Source organism: Acartia tonsa, chromosome 11 (assembly GCF_053477335.1).
Source record: "Acartia tonsa isolate MP-2025a chromosome 11, ASM5347733v1, whole genome shotgun sequence".
NCBI lineage: Eukaryota > Metazoa > Arthropoda > Copepoda > Calanoida > Acartiidae > Acartia > Acartia tonsa.
Window position 1 is genome coordinate 6,037,341 of NC_137270.1, and position 23,658 is coordinate 6,060,998.

The following is a 23,658-nucleotide window of genomic DNA, read 5'->3' on the forward strand; positions in this document are numbered from 1 at the left end:
TTCTTTTTATATTAATATTTATTTATTTAAGATCACACAACAAAAACAAGCATAATCAAAGGGTTACCAGCTTTTATATATCTTATATTTATTTCTGCATTGATATTTTTGAATCTGTAAATAAACAACAATAAAGGAGTGAATTAAATAGAGCATTATCAGGGCAAAGTTATTAATCTTTTTCCCCTGTTGCGAAAAAAAATATTCTATTTACCCTCCCTAATTTGCACTAATTAAAATCAAATTTCCCATCATTCTAAGGGATTTTTGTGTCTCTAGTTGAGAAGACAAGTAGCTTTTTGCTTATTTTTCAAAAAGTTCCCCATATGACTTTATGTAATGTCCTTCATGCCTAGTCTAAATGGTAATCACCCCTAACATAATGATTTATGCCTGACTTTAAATTAATGTTTATCACAATAATCTTACAAGGTCACTGGATAAGAAAAAGAATTTTTCCTTTTTTTTTCAATTACAAAAACATTCAGCATAATAAGTTGACTATAGGAAGTAAAGAACAATCAAAAATATCTAAAAATTTTTTTAACAAATCCCATTTATTGTTTTTTTTTATAAACATTGTGAATAACATAGTTTCTGAATAAATGGGCAAATAACTTTTGTAAACATGATTTGAAATATAAAAAATAACTTTGTTAGGTAGTTTTAATAAAAGTCTTGATAAACAAAATAAGCAATATTTACATATTTCAATACTTTTGAAACTATTTCTTTACAAACATATTGCTTATTTATATGAAAAAAAATTAAAAAATTGCAATGGTCATCTTTTGAAAAGATGTATAAACTTTAAATGAGAATCCTTGAATTAACCAATGATCTCTCCACCTACAGGCCCAGCCGGTGAGCCTGCAGGCACTGGTGGCATACCTGAAATATCAAACAGTTTCTTCTATTATATTTTATAACTAAAAATAAGTGCAAGATGGCAGGGAATGAGGGGACATTGGGCTGTTTATAACAATGGTCCCCAAAGTTTTATAATAACGTTTTTTTATTCGTTGGCTAAACAACTTTGGGACTTAATTTGATTAGTTAGTTCATTAAGTAAAGTGTCCAAACGTTTTATCCACAAATTGTAATCTAAAAGAGGGGTAATTTTGGCATCATCATTGGGGATGTACTTTATCGGCCATTGTCTTATCCCTTTAGATCCCTGCGAAGATGGGTTGTTTTCATTAGTACTTTAAAAGTTTGTGCTTTCACACAAAGTGCCTTTTGAGCATTTATAAACATTATTAGCTTACCTGGAACATCAACCGAGCTGCCAGCCGTCTTGCTGGCCAATCTTATGGCGCTAGACACTGGAAATTTGTTTGAAGGAGGACGCTTGTGTTCAATGATGGTCTTGATGTCATCAAAATCTAGGGTTTCAAAATGCAGAAGAGCCTCAGCTAACATGTCCAGCTCTTTCCTGTATGCAAAGAGTAAAAATTAGTTAGTTTTTAGTTGCGCCCCTAGCATTTAGGGGCTCACGGTTAGGGAGAGGCTATAAACTTGCCAAAAAAGCATCCCTAGACTTAAATCTAAAAATATAATAGCCTATAAAATCACAAGACCTATGTGAACATTCCCTAAAATGGAGAACTCGATCTGTGCAGAAGTTATTGCAATCTAAAGCATCATAAAAAACCTGACTATAGGATAGCGACTAAACTATGCATCTAGATGGTTCTAATAGCATTTATGAAAGATTGGTGAAGTTCGACGCCTTACCTTAAAATATGTTTTTAAAGAAGCCGATTTTATGTCTTGGGGGAGGGGGGTAGGAGGAAGTGAATTCAATTGTTCATGGTCACGGAAGCTTTATAAATGTATTAGACCTGTATGTCTTAAGAATAGTTTGTGCTCTTTTGTAAGATTCATTCATAGTTCTGTTTATCTCAACATCCATCAGTTCAACAGAACCAGGTGCCATCTCATCACTCTAAAAGAGATAGAGGGGTGTATATTCTGCTCAAGATTCCTTTTTCCCCCGGCTACAAAATATTTCATTCTCTCCCCCCCCCCCTCAATTTTTTTTCTTCTCTAGGTGGGGGAATTTTTTTCCACATTATTTTTAAAAGCGAAGCTTTTCTATAATTGGGTCGGTCCGTCCGTCCGTCCGTAACGGATAGCTTTTTTCGTTAATTTAGGCATGTTAGAATTGTCCTATCGATTTCAAACTTTGCATGGTGATTCCTGCATTAGTTATGTACGATTTAGAAAGCATAGCAACTCTATAATCATTGCTAAAATGTACGTACGTTCATTTGTACGATTTAGAAAGCATAGCAACTCTATAATCATTGCTAAAATGTACGTACGTTCATTTTAAACATGTTGATTTTTTTTACTTTTTAACAACAAAGGGGGGGGGGCGAAAGTGACACTTTTTGAAACCAAAACTAAGAGTCAACAAAGGAACTGAACTAAAAAAAGGGTTACAGGTCTGAGATTTTGCATGGCAGTTGCTTTATAGGGGTACAATATGGAACTGTGAAGAAACGGCGGCGCAACCGCCGAAAACCGCCGTTTCCCGCCGTAATTTTTGTTGCCTTTTCTCGGCGGTTTTCGGCGGTTGCGCCGCCGTTTCTTCACAGTTCCATATTGTACCCCTATAAAGCAACTGCCATGCAAAATGTCAGACCTGTAACACTTTTTTTAGTTGAGTTCCTTTGACTTTTAGTTTTGGTTTCAAAAAGTGTCACTTTCGCCCCCCTCCCCCCCCCCTTTTTTATATGATCTAATTATCCGATTGATCTGATTTTTTGTGTACTGATTCCTGGGACTACAAAATACAAGATCATAAGCGAAGCAACTCTATAGTTAAGTCCTAAAAATGTAAGTATGTCCATAAACATTATTCTGTATCAAGCAGTTTTTCAACAAATTTACTTACAATTTTTCATCAACTCTCATACATTTATATTCTGATTATTCAGTTTTGACACTATTCAAGTGTTAATGTCCGTTTGTCCTACCGTTTCAGCGCTTCGCTTTTATGGATGTTGTCATCCTTGTTATAAGAGAATTCCATGCAGAATATACCTAGTTATTCACCTCTGAAAAAATTTGACAAGAATTTATTGGCGTATTTTTCCAGTCAATCTTTATTTCAGCTCTCAAATCATAAAAATTGAATGAATTTTTTTGGGGTATTGGTTATTGCACTTTCTTCAGAGAACAAAAGAAGACATGTCTAATTTGTTCTTTTATGAACTCAAAACAATCGATATATTATTACTTGGATGTTGCACCAATAAATGACCAATAAACGAGTTTCTTATTAGCAACCAAAATTAGAGACAAATTTTCCTCCTATCAATTTAATGTACCCAGGTGTTGTATATCCATTACTAAAACAGTCGAGCAAGAATTGACAGGACTAACAGACATACATAGAGACATCCCAACTCTTTTTATTCATTTTACCTGCACGACTCTCAAACCAATCTTTTCAGACATTCCAAGTTGTTTTACCATCGCCTTAAACAGTGATAAGTTAGTCTATAAGTGGATTCTCATGCAGGCAGGAAGATGACATTGGGGTCTTTATTACATTAGCCCCCAATGTTTAAAAATATCGTTAACTTATTCGTTAGCTTAACAACTTTGGGGACTTCATTGAATATTGATTGGTTGAAATCCAAACGTTGTAATATACAGAAGGGGCAATTTGAAGTATCATCATTGGGAATGTACATCAAATTATCGGTCATTGTCTTATTCTTGTAAATCCTAGATTCTTATTGACTCGACAGTTTCAATTAAACTCAAATTGAACCATGTACGTACAAGCAAGAATAATGGTTCGTAAGGTTAAATCTTCCTTCGGGGCAATACACACATTTTTATAGAATTGAAACTTAATACACGGTGGGAAGATGGTGTGGGGTATATCAGAACCAGCTACTATTACCTCTGAAACTTTTGTGGCGTCTTGCAAATCTGCACTGGCACCACCAGTGATTTTGTCCTTTCCAAAGATGAGCTCTTCAGCCGCACGTCCTCCCATTGCAACATCTATTCTGGCAAGCAACTGCATGAAAACTCAAGTCAAGGGATAATTAAGTGCATTTAACAAGTTTGATTGCAAAAAAACAAGTTACAAGTACACCATCTTGCAAGTATATTGTATTACAACAAATAGCAAACAATTAGGCATGCCGTTTATGTTGCATATATAAAAAAAACATGATTTTCAAGTCTTGATGTTTTTAAAACTAAATTGTACCAAACTATTAGTTTCAAATCTATAGGACAATTCTAACATGCCTAAATTGACGAAAAAGCTAATCGTTAAGTATGGACGTAATTCGTACAGACACTAATTAAAGAAAAGCTTAGCATTAACGGTTTCTTGAGTTATAAATTACCTGGGCTTTAGTCTGATGCCACTTGTCCCCCTCTGGCAAAAATGCTGTGTGCCCTCCACTTTGACCTTTAGCAACAATTGTAACCTGAACAATATCAAGTATTTTAGGAGATACTACTTCAATGGGCCTATAGGGGCACTAAGAGAGCAATAGTGCCAGATGTACACTTTTTGAGCGTAATGTACGCTTTTTAACCTTAGGAAAATGGACTTTTGATAGTAATGTACGCTTTAGCGGAGCTATTATGTCCCCCCTCTCCCTTTCTCTTTCCCCTCCCCCACAAATGTGTGAGAAAAGTATAATTGTTTATTTTTATTTTGAAAAAGAATATTACATGATATAATAAGCTAGAAGGAAGAGAAAAAGAGAGAGAGAGAGAGAGAGAGAGAGAGAGAGAGAGAGAGAGAGAGAGCAGAGGAAAGTTGGCTAAACTTTTAATTTGGGTGGGACATTTTTTCTAATGGTGATTTGATTTCTCATGGAATGGTGGAGGTACTTCCCCTGCAAATAGCTATTAAACTTATATGGAACTATAAAAAGATTCACTGAAAAGTAGAACTATATCGGTTGCCCGGTTATTAAGCTATGCACAAAATAACAAATTTCCAGTAACTTTTACATCAATTTTTTTTTTTTTTTTTGGGGGGGGGAGTATTTTTAGGATTGGAGATATCATCCCCCAAAACAGATAAAAACCTTCTCTAGACCTATAAGAAGCTTCACTGTTAAGGAGAACCATATCGGTTAGCGAGATCCTTTGCTACAGACAAGAAAGCTTTCTACTTTATATAATAGAATATCCATTGTAGTTACTAACCTTGTATAGAGGCGTAGCACAAGGAGTAAAATATGCCACTAGAGTGTGTCCAGCTTCGTGGTAAGCTGTTATCTCCAGGTCAGTCTGAAGTTAAACATTACACTTAGTAGTACCACACTTAGCTACGGTTGTTGAGAGTTCGAGTTCAATTCTCCATGTGTTTTGACTCGAATTTCTCATTCGCAATAATAATCACGTAACTTCCCATGGTTGCGTAAGAAGGGGATTATTGAGTAAGTTTGGATACTCTAGTTAAGTACATAATAGTGTCCGGCTTCGTGGTAAACTGTAATCTCTAGGCCAGTCCAAAGTTTAATAATATATTTAGTTACTACATCTTTTAATTTCAGAAATCCCCCTTAAATTTAAGGAGGAAGGTTAAGAACCTCCAAAACACTTCACAGTTATATATATATTTTTTTAATGCTCGTGTTGAAATACATAAATCTATCATATTTCTAAGTCTATAAATTTCAATTCTTGGCATGATTTAAAGTGTTTGTTCTTATTTTAAATTTTACCCTGGCAATCAGGGATCTAAAGGGATGAGACAATGGCCGATAAATTGATGTGGTGCAATCCCAATGTTTATACACAAAATTAACCTTTTTGTAGATTGAAAATAATGGTTGAAATGTTTGAACATTTAACTTAATGAAAGAATCAAAATTTACTGAATCCCCAAAGATGATAAGAAATAAGAAAACGTTATCATAAAACTTTGGGGACCTAATTGACCTTACCTTGTCCCTGACTCTGGACTTCCAGTCAGTGCCCAGTGTGTGCTTATCGTGGCTGTACTCGAACTCTGCCATACTCACAAAATCCTTCGAGTCAACGGCGGCCCGGATAGCGGCTGTGTTCACCATGTTGAAAATATCAGCACCAGAAAATCCTAAATATTTGGTGGTATCATTCATGGATCTAAAGGGATAAGGGATAATTACTCTTTCTGTAAATTAAGATAAATGATTAAAAAGTTTTGATATTACTAGATTGGAACAAACCAATTAAAAATCCAATAAAAGTATTCAAAGATTTGGGTACCAGTGTAATTTAAAGTCCAATGTCCCCTCCCTTCCTAAAATTATTAGACGACAGACATTAGAAAAGGTTATCAAGTTTATTAATTACTAATTTACTGGTTTGACAGTAATAACTTGTACTTTATTACTAAAAGAATCAGTAATACATACCGACGGTCAATCTGGCCAATTTATCAAGATCAACGCTGTTATCATGCTTAATCTTGGACAAATACAGCTGTAGAATCTCTGTGCGACCTTTCAGGTCTGGCTTAGGCACCTCAACCTTTAAAAGCAATATAGAATTATTTTAGGGAGTTAGGGAAGATCATTTTAAAAAGGTGCACCAACAAAAAACCATTATCTCCAATTAAACTATTTATCACAAACAGTGGCGTGTACCGTACAGGGTTTAGTTAGGGGGTTGTATTTCTTAGGGTAAAAAAAAGAAAAAAATGGTACTCCCAATTTCAACTTTAAGTAGGGTATTGATAACCCCTATATACCCTTTATGTTTGCTTTTGTAACAGTAGGAACAACATATCTATAATAGTTATTTATCCAAACGTATTATAAACAGATTTCCGCTAATATAAAAATGTACAATTATAAGATTAAAACTAGTTTTGTTATCCCCGAGAGGCCGAAGGCACGGACTAACAAAACTGGTTTTAATGTTATGATGGCAATCTTTTATTTTCGTTGAAAACTGGATATAATAAGATACGATAGATGATTGTTCGGTATGGGTTAAAACCGGTTCTAATCCAGCGGATATTAATCGGTTTCGACGCCATACTGTAATAAACCTGAACTTAAAATATAACCTGTGAATCAAATCTGCCAGGTCTTAGCAGGGCTTTGTCCAGCTGATCAGCTCTGTTTGTAGCACCAAGAACAATTACACCTTCATTTGACATGAACCCGTCCATTTCACTATAATACAGCAAAAGTCAGCATTAAACAGAGAGGGAGGGGACATTGGACTGTTTATTACACTAGTACCTAAAGTTTTATAATAACGTTTTCTGATTCGTTGGATTAAATACTTTGGGGACTTCTACTGAAGTTTGATTGGTTGGTTATTTAAGTTGGGTGTCCAAACATTGTAACTACTAATTGTAATATACAGAAAAGGTAACTTTGTGTATAATAATTGGGAATGTACATAAAGGGAGAAGTAGGTTGCTCTAAAAATCCGTAAATGTGGAGTTTTAAGTTAAAAACAGTAGTAGAACGATAAAAATTTATGTTAACTTAAAAAAAAATTGTCTATGCTTCTATTCAATAAGGAATACACATATTTAGAGAATATTATCGTTCTACTACTGATTTAAGCCTTAAAACTCACAACTTTACGGAATATACCCGCAACCTACTCCTATCCTTGTAACACTTTCCAAAACCATCTTAGAACACAATATAATCAGCAAAAAGAAGGAGGTTTAAAGCTGGAATTTTGCGAGGCAATTTGTTTGGTTAAAGTACGATAGCGGAACCGGCGCCGTCAAGTTTCAAGTGAATACATAAGGAATAATTTAGTATGTGAAATAAAAGTTTTCCTAAATCATAATATTGTATTTGCTATAAAGTGATAATATTTATGAAACAAATATTTGTTATACTTGCTCACTAATAAACAGAAAAATAAGCCATTTATATTATAAAAAAATAAATAGTTAAAAATGACCAAAGCAAAGCTAACCTGAGCAGTTGATTGATAGTTTGATTAGCATAAGGATGAATATTTGAACTTGTTCTCTTGGAAGCCACGCTGTCGATCTCGTCAATAAATATCACACATGGAGCTCTGGCTTTTGCAGCCTAGAAAAAGTTAATAGTCATTTCTCGCATCGTATTATAAATAAACAGCTTTCCGCGGATATTCCGCCTTTGAATCTCGGGGCTATAAAACACTGGTTTAAATCTTATAATCATACATTTTTATATTCGTAAAAAACTGGATATAATACGATGCTAGACATAATTTTTTCACATGGATGAGAGCCGGTTCTAATCCACCGGATATTAATCTGTTTCGTATGAATACGAGAAATAAGGTTAAAGGTATCTTTTAAAAATCACCTAAAACCTACCCAAATGGCAACAAAATAGACAAATAAAAAGATATTTAAAATCAGAAAAAGTTAGGTATGCAAAATATAGAACTGTTATACTGTAAACACACTTTTTGTGAACACTAAAAATGATAAATATTTTTTTAATTGCCAGAAGAAGCAAAAACTATATGTTTTTTTTCAATCAGGCCAAATAAAACTTTTGATAATTCTACCTTAAAAAGTTCTCTGACTCTCTTAGCTCCCTGTCCGACCAAAATTTCATCGAACTCTGACCCAGATGCATGGAAAAATGGGACACCTGCCTCACCAGCAACGGCCCTGGCCAACAAGGTCTTACCAGTACCTGGAGGTCCAACCAACAGGCAACCTTTGGGCAATCTACCACCTTAAAAATGCAAAAGTATTTTCATGTAGGTTAAACATGAACTGAAATAATCCATATTTCGGCGTAGACACAAATAGTGCCTATTGAACACTGATAATCCCTCCTTAATTCTAAAATAAATCAAGGAGGGGGGGGGGGGGTCTCCTTAGGCTTTGACTAACCCTACTGCGTTACCCAGTATTTAATTTTACCTGACCTAAAGTAATAAACAAATGAAAAATTAACTTTCCCTACTTAACTTAACTTTTTTGAAATAATAAAAGGTAGGGGGGGGGGGGGGGGTGGTGGCAGGGGTTATTGGTGCTTAACCACTGTACTTTGTGAGAAAGCGCTTTTAGATCTCATAATTTTCTATTGCATATATCACAACTATAAAAATTCAAAGGCACTGCTGTTCAAAACTGCACAGTAAGAAATGTTAGGTAAATCATATTAACGTTGTTTGAAATAATATGATGAAATAATCTATGATTAATATTCCTCCAATAAACAAGTTACCTAGGTTGATAAATTTTTCTGGGTGTTTAAGAAAATCTACAACTTCTAGCAATTCTTTCTTTGCCTCGTCGCAACCTTTTACATCATCAAATGTAATCTGAATAAAAAAGCATTATTAGTATTATTATAATTAACTAGATTAGCTTTCATGAAACTGAAACTGATACCTACCTTATAAATTGAAATTTTTTTCTGTCTAAAGGCTAAACAAGTTTAAAATCAATAAATAGCACCCTTGTCCTCTAAAATAACATCAAAATAGACCAAGCTAACAAAAAACAAACAAATGAGCGGAAAAGAAGTCCGTAGTCACGTGTCCTAGATTATTAGGCTAGGTTAGACGATTTTAAAACTGTAAGAACCATTCGTCTAGCTATACTATAGCCAAAGTTAGAGTTAGTGTGAGTGTTGGACGCACAGACAAAAAAACTTTTTGGAGAACATTATTTTTGATATCCCTCGGTCTATACAAATAACAAGAAAATAGAAATCACAAAAGATTGAATTGTTGTAAAAAGCGTAAACTACATGGCTTTAAAAACATGTTAATTTGTTAAATATGTGTGCTTTGGCTTTGTAGACCTATGAAAATAAAAAGCACAGTGACATAGAAGACTTGTTGCGCATTTGTGCTTCTAAATACAAATAATAGTGCAGCTACTCTATAACTAACCTCAATATCCTCTGGTGAAATCTCGTTGCTGCCTCGGGCCAGTCTGAAACTGAAACCCAGCCTGTTGGAGAAGTAGAAAAAGACAGCTAAGGATAAACCTATTCATTTATGCATTCATTTCAATTTATATGTACATTTTTAGGTAAACTGAAGGAAATATTTAAAACACCAAAGTCAATCCAGAGCTGGATCTTTAAATGTGTAGCCGTTGGCGTGGCTGTAGCCGTGGCCGTAGTCATGGCTGTGGCTTTAGCAACGCTTTAGCCACACTAACGGACTGTGGTCACTTTTAGCGTGGTTAACCACGCTACGACTACGACCACGCGTTGCCAATATGATTTAAAGATCGCATTTTTTTTTGTGGCCACGGCAACGCGTGGTTAATATGATTTAAAGATCGCTATTAGGTTGGTGGCTGTAACTCTGACCAGGACTACGGCAACGGCTACGCTTTTAAAGATCCAGCTCAGTAAAACCGTATTTGGATACCTATAATGCATTGGTGTTTTTAAATCAGGGTTAGGTGAGACCCACAGGGATAGGTAGCAATTAGAGTTCTTCATATTAGTAATCCTTATAATAAAGTAACAGGATTTGTGTTTTTCTGTCTGTTTTTTTTTGTACCGAAGGATCTTGCTAACCGCTGAACCGAGGTTCTCCTTAACAGGGTAGCTTCTTATAGGTCCCAGGAAGGTTTATAACTATTTTGGTTGAGGGTACCACCACCCTCCCAAGAAAAAAAAAAAAATCGATTTTTTACGTAGAGACATGAAGGCAACATCTGAAAGGTTACGTATTATTAAAAAAATATATTTAAAGTGCCACTAGAGGCCTCTAGGGGCGTAGCCTCTAGTGCTTCACATAGGGCCAGGGATGTTTTAATGCATTTTTGTTTAAAATTTGAGCATTGGAATCGTTTTAGACTGTTTGGGTTTCTTTTCACCAAGGAGGGGGAGAAATGGAAAAATGTTTTTACTTAAGGGGGGGGGGTTTTTAATGCAACCATCTCGTAATCAGTGAGCAAATGACACTTAGAATTCGAATTTCGATCTGAACTTTTGCATGAGTAATCCTTGGTAGGTCTATTTTCCCTAAATCGAACAAAAAGTTGGAAAAGTAACGGCTAGCGGCTCAGCCGTTTTTTGCCTATTTTCAGGGTAAATCCATCATCAATTACGTAGGAATCAACTTTTTAAAACATATTTTTGGTTTAATTCATGTTAAATGATAGCAATAACCAATTTTAAAACTTCTAGTACCAATAGCTACCGTCTAGAACCGTTTGATAGCGTTTTGGAGTAGAAAAGAGTATTATGTTGAGAGAGGTTTCGTGACTAATTTGCAATATAGATATCAAACAAATGGCAAAACAGATGAGCCGCCAGCCTTTAGCCGTTACTTTTCCAATTTTTTGTTCAATTTAGGGAAAATAGATCTACCAAGGATTACTCATGCAAAATTATAGATGGAAATTCGAATTCTAAGTGCCATTTGCTCACTGATTACGAGATGGTTGCATTAAACCCCCCCCCCCTTTTTTTCCTTTTTTACCCCCAACCACATATTTTTTATTTCCCTCCCCACCCCCCTTTAGCAGAGTAAATTTTGCAGAATATACAGACACCCTTGTTTTTTCTCCCCACTCCTTTGCCTTTCGCATAAATACAAAGCCTTAGATGTCATGGTTGCTGATATAATCTAAAGAAGCTAGATGATTATATTGGTGTCAACAATAAGATCTCATAGGCTACCAGGAATATTGTTCTATAAACTTTCAAAAAATACACATTGAGTAAAGCAAAAAAATAGAATTAATATGAAATAAAAGAACTTTTTCATCAAAAATGAATAATAAATTCCTAAGATGACGAGAACATTTTTTAGGTTTTTTACTTTGGCCCAGTCAAATCCTTTGTTTTTGTCCCCAGCTGCCGATCTTCCCAAGCCAAGTGCGTCGTTGTTTCTGGCTGCTCCTACAAACATAGACATAATATATCTAGATCATCCATCTGACCCCAAAATTCGTCAAACTTAATAAGGATTCCATAGAACACTAACACCTTGGTTTATTTTTTTGAATTTAAGTTATACAAGCGACGAAATTTTTATTCAGTATTCATAGCTAACTTATTACAGGTTTTGTCATGTGTTTCACGCTATACTAGGACTTAAAATTTTACACGGTATAATCTAACCAAGAAAAGCTTTGTCTTAAGAAATGCAACTATTTATAGTTGACTTATTATGTAAACAAAACGAAAAAATTATGCCCTTTCCTACCAAAATCTATACACAATTTCAACCAAACACATGTCATGAATGTACCAGTACCTCCACTATTATCCTATTAGCTGATTTGGAGTATGTCTCTTCATTATTTCTATTCTTACAAACAAGGTTGACAACATCCAAAAGTAGGAAAGCACAAAAAAGTTTGAATGAAACTACGGACAGAGTGATTTAAAGAGCACATGTTAAGTTGTAATTAATCAAGAATAAAGTTATTTGAAGAAAAAATCCGATGTTTACCTATCTTAATAGAAATTGAGAAATACACATTTCCCCCATAGAGTTACAGACTGACAGACATACAAATTAAAATTATAGAGTAGCTTCGCTACTGAAAAGACTAATAACCTGCAGCATAAGAGACTAGAGCAATGTTAATTTTTTCCTTCTCCTTGGCAGATATGTCAAAATGTTTCAGTATCTCATTTATATTTGCATCTTCAGCTTTTCCTGATTTTTTGTCAAAATAAATATGATTACTTTTTATCCCAGGAATTAGGTATAGCCAACAAGCGAAATAAATCTAAAATAATATTTGGGGGGGGGGGGGGGGGAAGGGGGCGGGGTCAGATAAAAAGGTCGTCTTTACTAAAAAATCAGCTGAAATTATTAAATATTTTTGTCGAATTAAATCCGTTGTGGGTTACAACTGCTTTTATCCATTCAGATATCTAGTAGCTTCGCTACTAAAATTAAATTTATTTTGTTTCCTTCAGAATTGTTCATCTTGGTGAAAGGTTTATCTGTATTGCTGTCGCTTCGCCTAGAAAACAAGAACAATCATGACTGTAACCTATATGATTATTTTTTAAATACAAAAGGTTGAAACAGATTTATGGTGTATGAACTAACATCACCCTTTCTTATGTCCATTAAATGATTTTGATCAATAATAAACGAACGATAATGGTTATCATGAAAAGTAATATGTTATAGTACATATAACAATCCAATTGCTAAGCAAATAACTAAAAAAAACTTACTTTGTTTTAAATCCTCTGGAGGTTAACAACATTGGAGATGTCTTTTGTCGCAAAAAGGATGAACTCAGAAAGCCACCTAAAAAGAAAATTAAGTCTTTTCAACAATAATAGAAACTGTTTATTACGCTGTAAGAGGAATTCTTTAGTAAATATTTGATTTTTTTCAGTTAAGGCTGAAAAATAAGATAGCTGATGAAACTTCTAGTAAAGAATCTAATAACAAGAGTGAAGCTTAAGTGTATCGTACCTTGTCCGTCCATATGTTGGAATGTTAGTGTTATTTTACAAATAATATTTTAATCTTGTAACTTATTATCCTTGTTTAGGATGAAATACCAAACCTGATTTTTTCGTGGCATTTTGATGCAGTAATCTGTAGGCAATTCCAATGTTTTTCTCCAGACTAGGAACCTAGAATATTATAAATAAGAGTTAGAATTAAAATCCCAAATTAGATCGAATCTTGGCCTAAAGCAAGTCATCTCTAAAAGGATCTCTGTCTGTATGTTCCGAGGGTATCATCACCCTGCCAAGAGAAATTATAACCCTCTAATCAAAAAAAAATTAAATGAAAAATTGTGTTGTAGAATTCAAACCCACAACCAACAAGTTCCCCTAGAGGCATCTGAAAGTGAAGCCGCTAGTATAAATGAAATTAAGAGCAGGGGGATGACCCATCCCCAAGAAAATTGCTTAAAATCACCACAGGACCAGTATGTATTGTAAAAAATAAACAGAAAACACAACATTGTCGATATAGTAGTCACCGATATCTTAAGCTTTGGACAGAAAGATAGACATCGTACTACTTTGTACTATAGAAAATTTTGGATGATTTTATAATAGAATAATGTTGTTATTTCGTCTTCCCCACAACGAAATCTCTGAAAAAGGTTACGCACTTAACTGTAATAATTTCCGATTAAAACGTGGTTTAATCGTTGAGAATTCTTTTATCAGTTTTGTCTTCAATTCTTCATTGGTTTACTTTATATTATGTTGTTATTCTATTAGGGTTGTGCTTATTTATTATTGCTTTTGTTTTATAATTTTAAGTTATTTAATTATTCTTTTTACAGATTTTAATAAATCAAGGAAATAAAGGGGGGAGGCGGATGTGCCACTTTTTGAAACCAAAACTAAAAGTCAAAGGAACTCAACTAAAAAAAGAGTTACAGGTCTGAGATTTTGCATGGCAGTTGCTGAATAGGGGTACAATATGGAACTGTAAAGAAACGGCGGCGCAACAACCGAAAATCGCCGAGAAAAGGCAAAAAAAAATTCGGCGGGAAACGCCGGTTTTCGGCGGTTGCGCCGCCGTTTCTTCACAGTTCCATATTGTACCCCTATAAAGCAACTGCCATGCAAAATCTCAGACCTGTAACTCTTTTTTTAGATGAGTTCCTTTGTTGACTTTTGGTTTTGGTTTCAAAAAGTGGCACATCCGCCTCCCCCCTTTGTTATATTTACTCTTGTATTCCTGATTTTTGTTAGAATCCTATTTCCTAGGTATAGGACTTATCCCCAGCCGGAAAAAGGACACCCCCTTCTTCTAATTTAGGACAGGATTAAGGAACAGACAAGTGCACTGATGAAAGAAGCTGGACAAGACTGAAGATTCTATAGTACTTTCAAGACTAAAACTAAATACCTGTTGAATATTGTTTGAATGTAAAAATGTGTTTAACTCGCTGACTGACTTTTCTGCAAGAACCTAAAATTTATACATTACAACATTGCAAAATAAACTTTCCTCAGACATTAATTTATTTTTGTTTGGTTCCAAACTAAGGGGGGGGTTTTTAATGCAACCATCTCGTAATCAGTGAGCAAATGGCACTTAGAATTCGAATTTCCATCTGAAATTTTGAATGAGTAATCCTTGGTAGGTCTATTTTCCCTAAATCGAACAAAAAGTTGGAAAAGTAACGGCTAGCGGCTCAGCCGTTTAGCCGTTTTTAGCCTATTTTCAGGGTAAATCCATCATCAATTAGGTAGGAATCAACTTTTTAAAACATTTTTGGTTTAATTCATGTTAAATGATAGCAATAACGATTTTTAAAACTTCTAGCACCAACAGCTACCGCGTAGAACCGTTTGATAGCGTTTTGGAGTAGAAAAGAGTATTATGTTGAGAGAGGTTTCGTGACTAATTTGCATTATAGATATCAAAAAAATGACAAAACAGCTGAGCCGCCAGCCGTTAGCCGTTACTTTTCCAACTTTTTGTTCAATTTAGGGAAAATAGACCTACCAAGGATTACTCATTCAAAATTTCAGATGGAAACTCGAATTCTAAGTGCCATTTGCTCACTGATTACGAGATGGTTGCATTAAAAACCCCCCCCTTATGTCCAAACTTTTCAACAAAACATTTTAAGCTTCAAAAGGGGTTATTTAATATTGCAAGTATATCAATTAGGGATGGGAATCCGTCGAATTTATGGGCCGGATTCGGATTCCGGATTCTGAAGGAATCCGCCAAAAAAAGTGACGGATTCTTGCGGATTCCGGATTCTTATTTTTGGCGGATTCCGGATTCGGATTCCGGATTCTAGCAGTATTTTAAAAGGCCGTCCGTCACAGAGGGATAGCTTTTTTTGTTAATTTATCACTATGTTACTTGGTTAAAGCCTTGATTTGTTTAAAGTGTTGACTTCCAGCATAACTAAAACATTTACATCACATTAGTAATTATTAAAATTTGTTATGTAGAAATTTTTTTTTTGATCTTTGCCTTCAAACAGAGGGAGTTGTAAGAAAAAAGACGGTAATTTTAGCCTACCAATTTGGAATCCGGAATCCGCTATAAAAAACGGATTCCGGATCCGGATTCGGATTCCAAAATTGGCCGAAAATTGGGCGGATTCCGGATTCGTATTCCGGATCCGGATTCCCATCACTAAATCAATATATCGTCCATCGACTTATACCTTAAGATACCTGAAAAAAAAAACTATTGTACCTGTATTTCTGGAGCAGATAAGCAGGAAATATTTCTGACAGTCTCCTGGAGGCTTTGCTCACATATCAACCCAACGCTTACACTAAATATCATTTGAAATGTTGGAGATAATCGTTACCAACCAGGAACATTTTACTGTGAACTTCACTAGATTCGAAATGTTTTATTTCGTTAAATGAAAGAACGCATCTTAATTGTTCGTCAGTCCATAATAAGTTTTTAGAAATAAATCAATAAGTATTCTTTTTTTTACAGTAAAGAGTGGAGAAAAGACAGAAATAAAATATTTTTGTTTGCGGTTTGCCGCAGCTAAGTTAAATCCCTTTGACTATGTAGTACCTAATGGTTTTTTGTGGGCCGTAGTTTCATTTAAAACGCTATTTATGGAGATATTAATGTCCTTGTTTTGATAAAAGCAAATAACATCTTCTACATATTATTAGAAGAGAAAAAAATGAACCAACCTTCTTCTGTATGAATTTCTTGTTGATCGTAATACATTTCCTTGGAAACCTGAAGTGCATTTACAGAGTTAATGTAATTAGAGTAGTAATGCTTTAAATGCATTTATTAAAATATGATAAATATATTTTTGTTTAAAGACATTGAAAGGAAAATTGACTTTCCCCTCACAGTTCACAGTACAGGACAAAATCATTATATAATTTCTAAGAGCCACCTATGGATTCGGGTCGCTTTTGTGAAATTGAGAAAAATCTGTTGAGACTACCTAATTAAAGCAAAGTTATTTTTAAATTCTAAATTATCATTGTGTTTGGTTTGGTCAAAAAAGTATAAATATTAAGTTGCATAAAGCATATATTGATAACCAAAAAGTAAACATATTTTACAAATAAATAATGTATATATATAAGACAAGAGAAAGAATACTATATAACATTTATCAAATCCTATTTACAACATACTGCAAAATTCATGTCTAGTATCGTATTCTACACCTATAATTTACTAAGAATATTAAAATTAAAACTCATATAAATAATACATATCAGTTTCGTTAGCCCGGGCCCCTCAGGGCTAACAAAACGTGTTTGAATGTTACAATTGTTCGTTTTAATACCTGCGTTCAGCTGTCTATAATACGATGCGATAAATAACTACTCTAATCAAAGACACAGAAGTCAATTTCTTGAAGTAGTCTGATGTACGGACAGGGTTTCGGATCCGGATCCGCATATTTTCGAGTCCAAGGATCCGGATCCGGATCCGCAAAAAAGTGCGGATCCGGATCTGGATCCTTGGACTCAAAAAAATGCGGAAAAAATGGAAAAATCTACCTAAATTTATATAAAATCTCAGACATTCTCTTGATGAGAGCCAATCTTTAGGGTTTAAGGTCAGACTTGAAAATTAAAAGTATTTTTGACTTCGAATTAAAGAATAAATATTTTTGAAAGGTTTGGTGATTTTATTTTTATTGTCAAGGATCCGGATCCGGATCCGCACTGACCAAATTTTGAGGATCCGGATCCGCAAAAAATCAATGCGGATCCGAAACCCTGTGTACGGACATAACATGTGGTAAAAGTGGCTGCGTTACTGAACAAAAACATTAGTGATGGCAATCCGTCGAATTTTTGGGCCGGATTCGGATTCCGGATTCTCAAAAGAATCCGTCAAAAAAAGTGGCGGATTCCTTGCGGATTCCGGATTCTTATTTTTGACGGATTCCGGATTCGGATTCCGGATTCGGATTCCGGATTCTAGCAGTATTTTTAAAGGCTTTTTAAAAAAATTAAGTACTACATATGTCCTAAAAATTAATGTTCTTGGTGTTCTCTATAATTCACTTCCGAGAATCAAACCAGATTTTGAAAAATTTTATATGTAATGATAATAATCTTTGCCTTCAAAAAGCGATTGTTGAAAAAAAAACTCAAGACGCTAATTTTACCATACCAATTAAGAATCCGGAATCCGCTAATAAAAAACGGATTCCGGATCCGGATTCGGATTCCAAAATTGGCTCAAAAATTGGGCGGATTCCGGATCCCGGATTCCGGATCCGGATTGCCAACCCTAAAAAACATAAAAAAAAACTACCTGTAAGAAACTGATTTGTATGTGAAAAGCTCAACATTTTTCTCGTTGACTAAAACTTACTTTCTGAAAAAGTACAAATTAATTTTGATTAGGTAGGTAATTAACTAAATTTGCGATTTTAAGACGGAACGTAACAAGCAGTTAAACATAATAACAAAAGCAAATATTCAAAACTCTATCAAAAATGTTGAAATATAAAATCTTTCAAGAGATATTTCTTCTTAAGAACCTTATTTTGCCTCCAACGTTTCCACAAGTCAAAAATATTACAAAAATAAGTTTCAATACCTAATGTTTTTAATAGTTTTTGTTCTTATGTTATTGTATTTTTTTTAAATCAGAAAAATTAAGTGCTTTGACCTAAAAAAAATCTAAGAATACTTTTGAATATGTTTTTAAATGGTGCCCTGCCCTTTACATTGATTACGAGATACCTACAATACTCTTGTCCTCTTTTCTATTTGTTTAAACTTTAGTGAAATTATTTAGCAGAAGTTGGTTGTTCGGGCCAGGCGCCCTTGTACACCAGAATTTCATTAATTTCAGCAGAATGGAAATAATTTCTAAACCATTCTAGAGTGTCCTCCTTGTATTGTACAGAAACGTACGGGTTCTTGGATAATCCCACACAAACAAGCTCCATGAAGTGACGCACAGGACCTGTAATAAAAGAAAAATTATTGACAAAAATATTTTATCGGAGGGAGGAAGTGGTCACTGTCAGAAATCTAAAGGGATAAGACACTGGTCGATAAATTGATGTACATCCACAAAATTCCCTCATCTGTTGATTAAAATAACTTTTTGAAACGTTTGGACACTCAACCTAAGAAAACAAATAAGAAAACGTTATTATAAAACTTTGCGGACTAGGGTAATAAACAGCCTTTTGTCCCCATCCTTTCTGGGAATTGGTTATGTAGGGAAAATGTAATGAAATTCGCTATCGACCGCAGAATCTTTTGCTATTTTTTTGCCAAATTAGACCCATTTCGAAGCATTTTTTTAAAGTCTAGTTTCAAACTCATCACCTTAACGACAACTAGCGGATGTATTTCCATTTGATTTTTTTATGTTGAAAAGAGAGAAGAGCAGGCGAGTTTAAGATGCTTGATGAAAGTTCTCAAAATACCTATATGGTTACACTCTTAATAGACTTTATTTATATATGAAATGGTCATAATTAAGAACAGTTTGACTTAATATGCACATTTGACTAAACGGTAACACAAACTTTACAGAAAATGCATGAAAAAAATGATCCCATTAGTCAATACAACAAAACAACAATTGTGTACCTGAAGGAGGGCACCAAGATCTGATATGGCCGTCAAGGAACAGGTGTTCATGGAACTTCTCATGGCTGTAGTCAAGACCCTGTACATGGAAAGATACTTTAATTTATCTCAATGCTCAAACTTCTATGTATACTAATAGTTTACTTTCTTTTAATATAGATTAATTGTTCTCAACTACATATCTTTGGCTCAAAATCTTTGGATACTTTTTATAAAAATTGATTGAGTTTCTTCAAAGCTAGGAGTGTCCAAACTATTACACCTATAATTTTAATGAACGAAAAGGTTTTTTTTTATTTAATATCCAATATATAGTACTAGCGGCTTCGCCCCTAGCCTCTAGGGGCTTTGTTCCAAGAGGTGATAAAAAAATTAATATTTATTGTTTTTAGTGAGAGAATGTTGCTATTCTTTCATTCAAAATAAATGCTGGATTTTTTGTTTTTGGGGGGGTTGGGGGTGTTCCACCCCCCAAGAAAATAGCTTAAAACTACCACAGGACCAATAGGTATATACCCTGAAGAGTAGAATCCGGTCGGTTCAGTGGTTACCGAGATCTTAAGCTTCAGACGGACGGACAGACGGACGGACGGACAGACATCAAGCTACTTTGTATTATAGATAGTGGTCAGGTTTATATACTCCAACATGAACCAATCCAAAACCCAAAATAAAGTGAGCGCATTTTTAATTTAAATTAAAGTATCCTACCTGTTCATTATCAACAGGGAACTGCCAAAGTTTTCCTTGCAAGGTCCACATTATCTGTTCCTCTAAAGCGTTTCTATGCAAAGTAGGTTAGTTACACATGCTCATTTAGTTCATAAAGATTAGAATTAAAATAAGTATAAATTGCAAGTTTAAACCCTGTATCGAAGTTACTCTAAAATTCCAAATTGTCGCTTGGAAGTCATACAGCTTTGTTACAGGAGAAAGTGATTTGTTTAGCTGATTAAATTTTAGTAAAGATTTTGTAATCAAGGACCAATGAGGATTCAGTTATAACCTATATGTGATAAACTACTTTAAAACGGTTTTATCTTAGATTATATTTCAATAATAGGAGGGTAAAGGTAAAAGTACCAACTATATAGAAATGATAGATATAGCTTTCAAGAAAAGTCATTCCATAGATCTTGACATGTGAACTAAACCTGGGTGGAGGTGTTGAAAGTAGAGTTAATTCCCTTTCTGAACAGGCCCTCCATGTTTTTAAAACTGGACCTGCCTCCTCTACAGGTTTTTCGCTGGCTTCAGTTGGAGTAATTTCTAAAATCATAAAGAGTATTCTGTTAAAAGTAAGTAAGGGGGAGGGGGGAAGTTCTGACACATTTGCGTAAACAGTGAGTATAGGCTTTATCTTTCGACTGAGAAGATAGGTTATTAGGGATAAAATCATTCTTATATGATGAATTTCCCCCAGATTTAAGATTTTTTGGATAGGCCTCCAGGTTCCGGAGCTCCAGGCCTCCAGGTGGTCTCTGTACAGGAAAAAATTAAAAATAAGATTTTTTTTGAAGAGTTAGAGATTAACTTATAAAACAACATATGCTTCTTTTTGATTGTTATTCACATATTTGAAGAAAAAAACATACATATTTTGTCTCATAAGCTGACATCTCACTCTTTAAAAAATTTTTTTTTTTCATTTTTACCTGTACAGAGACCACCTGGAGGCCTATCCAAAAATCTTAAATCTGGGGGAAATTCATCATATAAGAATGATTTTATCCCTAATAACCTATCCTCTCAGTCCAAAGATAAAGCCTATAATCACTGTTTACGCAAATGTGTCAGAACTTCCCCCCCCCCCCCCCCTCCCCTTATTTAACAGCTAATGTTAGTATAATGAATATAGAAAACGTGGATGTTGTGAGAGATTCTCGCATACCGTGATAAAATGTTTCTCCCAGCTAGCTAATATAATGATACTATTCCCCTCAAATGGCCACGGAAGAACGAATTGACCAATATCTCAGGACTTTATAAAGCAATCTAAATTAATGACAAAAACTTCCCTGTCACAATATCCACGTAATCTATATCCATTGTTTGTTTTGATGAGGTACTAACAATGTAATACTATTAAAAAGCGAGGGTTAAAAGTACCTAAAGGGATAGTTTCACGAAATGCATTTGAACTTAATGTAAAGAACCGCATTATTTTTGCTAGATAATGGGTTAGAGTATATTTATATAACATATATTTTAAAAACTACGTGGTAGAAAATTGAAATTCTTTCAAATATATGCCATATAAATGTAGTTTAACCAATTAACCAGCAAAAATTATGCGGTTAACTAAATTAAGTTCAAATGCATTTCGTGAAACTACCCCTTTTGTTAAAATCCTCTAATATTTTCTTACACTTAACTTGCTTTACAACAAACAAATTGAAATACCTGTAAAAATATTTAATGGCTCGGCGCCAAAGAGATCAATAGGAACATACGTCTCCTCCAGGTTTTTACTGGCTTTCTGGCTGCGTAGCTGGGCACGTTTGTCCAGAAAAGCTTTCTGCTCAAGGCTTAAGTTCTTTTGTTTATCCTAATTTAGGTAATTATTGCATACAATCAGTACCTAGTGAAATTATAAATTATCTGTAAATATTCTGTAAAATATAAACCGTACAACTATTTATTATCTAAGGGGGGGGGGGGGGGTGGTTGCCATTTTTTGGATATCTATAATACAAATTAGTCACGAAACCTCTCTCTCCATATAATACTCGTTGCCACTCCAAAACAGTATTAAACGGTTCTAGACGGTAGCTGTTGGTACTAAAAGTTTCAAAAATGGTTATTGCTATCATTTAACATGAATTAAACCAAAAATATGTTTTATAAAGTTGATTCCTACGTAATTGATGAAGGATTTACCCTAAAAATAGGCAAAAAACGGCTAAACGGCTGAGCCGCCAGCCGTTACTTTTCCAACTTTTTGTTCGATTTAGGGAAAATAGACCTACCAAGGATTACTCATGCAAAAGTTTAGATCGAAATTCGAATTCTAAGTGCCATTTGCTCACTGATTACGAGATGGTTGCATTAAAAAACCCCCCCTTTATATTCTTTTAACTACTTTTGGTTGAAAATTCCCTCTATATTCTAAAAGTAACAGGATGTCTGACATTCTCTGTGTGTGTCTGTCTGTAACCCGACTGATAGGTTCATCTTCAGAGTAGAGCTATTTATAGACCCAGTGAAGATTTTAAACTATTTAAGGGTAACGTACCTCCTTAATCAAAAGAAAAATAATCTTTGGAAAAATACCCTCAAATTTTTATCAGAACTAAAAGTGAAAGTGGATGGCCTCCAAACAACCAGCCCCCCCCCCCTTCTCTCCAGTGCCCCTAGAGGCCTCTAGGGACATACCCGCTAATAATTCATAAGATAATGCAATTGTTAATTTCCTGTTTATATTGTTGTGCAGCCACAGCACGTTTTACTGAGGATTCAGGCTTCCTGTCTACTTTCATATTACTAAAATAAACAAATTCTTACAAATTCACATATATTATAACTAGCGGCTTCGCCCCTAGCCTCTAGGGGCTTTGCCCCAAGAGATGACAACAAAAAAAATTCAAAAAAAAATAAGAAGAACTAAAGAAATCTTCTACAAAAGAAATTTTCTACAAAAGAAATTTTCTACAAAAGAAATTTTCTACAAAAGAAATTTTCTACAAAAGAAATCTTCTACAAAAGAATTCTTCTACAAAAAAAAATGGGGGGAGGGATTTTTTTGTTTTATGGGGAGTTGGGGGTGTCCCACCCCCCGAGAAAATAGCTTAAAACCACAGGACCAATAGATATATACCCTGAAGAGTAGAATCCGATCGGTTCATTGGTTACCGAGATCTTAAGCTTCAGACGGACGGACGGACGGACAGACATCATTCTACTTTGTATTATAGATATACTAGCGGCTGCACCCCTAGCATCTAAAGGCTTTGTATTCGAAGGTCTAGAGAAAAGGAAGAAAAAAAGCCTACAACAATTGCACAACTTTAATCCAAAAAGCCATACTGAAAATTATATACTATTGTATTATTGTATATATTCTTTTGAACACAGAATTCAAGATGGACGGACATATAACGTTCTCATATAATCATAGATATATGTATTATGTACCTATATTATTATTTTTATAAATGTTATGTATTATAATTTTTTCTTGCAAATGTTCATAAATTTTAAT

General features: G+C 34.4%; 2 protein-coding genes across 3 annotated transcripts in view; both read right to left on the reverse strand.

Moving 5' to 3' along the window:
• YME1L (ATP-dependent zinc metalloprotease YME1L) lies at positions 1 to 18,300 on the reverse strand. Of its 2 annotated transcripts, XR_013883951.1 has the most exons (24): positions 18,160 to 18,300; positions 16,560 to 16,608; positions 16,096 to 16,177; positions 14,782 to 14,844; positions 13,472 to 13,541; positions 13,131 to 13,206; positions 12,854 to 12,910; positions 12,496 to 12,593; positions 11,717 to 11,831; positions 9,859 to 9,955; positions 9,186 to 9,282; positions 8,515 to 8,687; positions 7,927 to 8,045; positions 7,049 to 7,157; positions 6,393 to 6,507; positions 5,940 to 6,091; positions 5,197 to 5,280; positions 4,380 to 4,463; positions 3,923 to 4,042; positions 3,436 to 3,489; positions 1,845 to 1,948; positions 1,269 to 1,435; positions 373 to 891; positions 1 to 114 (listed from the first exon to the last, which is right to left on the reverse strand). XR_013883951.1 is itself a non-coding variant. In XM_080176759.1 (23 exons), the coding sequence occupies exons 1-23, from the start codon at positions 18,194 to 18,196 to the stop codon at positions 830 to 832; spliced, it is 2,184 nt and encodes a 727-aa protein (XP_080032885.1). In that variant the 5' UTR covers positions 18,197 to 18,300; the 3' UTR covers positions 1 to 829. The 2 variants fall into 2 exon arrangements, 1 of the variants encoding a protein (XP_080032885.1); XM_080176759.1 differs by having other exon boundaries at positions 1 to 891.
• The window catches only part of mRpS31 (mitochondrial ribosomal protein S31), a 10,498-nt gene continuing 5,059 nt past the window's right edge, over positions 18,220 to 23,658 (reverse strand). Inside the window, exons 7-12 of the mRNA XM_080176760.1 lie at positions 22,869 to 22,940; positions 21,861 to 22,003; positions 20,612 to 20,726; positions 20,169 to 20,241; positions 19,458 to 19,536; positions 18,220 to 18,819 (exon numbers count right to left, since the gene is read on the reverse strand). Of these exons, the coding sequence (XP_080032886.1) occupies positions 18,641 to 18,819; positions 19,458 to 19,536; positions 20,169 to 20,241; positions 20,612 to 20,726; positions 21,861 to 22,003; positions 22,869 to 22,940 (661 nt within the window). The 3' untranslated portion in view covers positions 18,220 to 18,640. The remainder of the gene's footprint in view (positions 18,820 to 19,457; positions 19,537 to 20,168; positions 20,242 to 20,611; positions 20,727 to 21,860; positions 22,004 to 22,868; positions 22,941 to 23,658) is intronic.

Excerpts from the sequence above, each read along its gene's own strand:
- YME1L (XM_080176759.1), bottom strand. The coding sequence starts at position 18,196 with ATGTTGAGCTTTTCACATACAAATCAGTTTCTTACAG. Across the intron at positions 13,542-14,781 it reads ATTCAAACAATATTCAACAG|GTTCCTAGTCTGGAGAAAAA; the intron begins GTATTTAGTTTT and ends ATAATATTCTAG. Across the intron at positions 9,283-9,858 it reads TTTCACCAGAGGATATTGAG|ATTACATTTGATGATGTAAA; the intron begins GTTAGTTATAGA and ends TTTTTTATTCAG.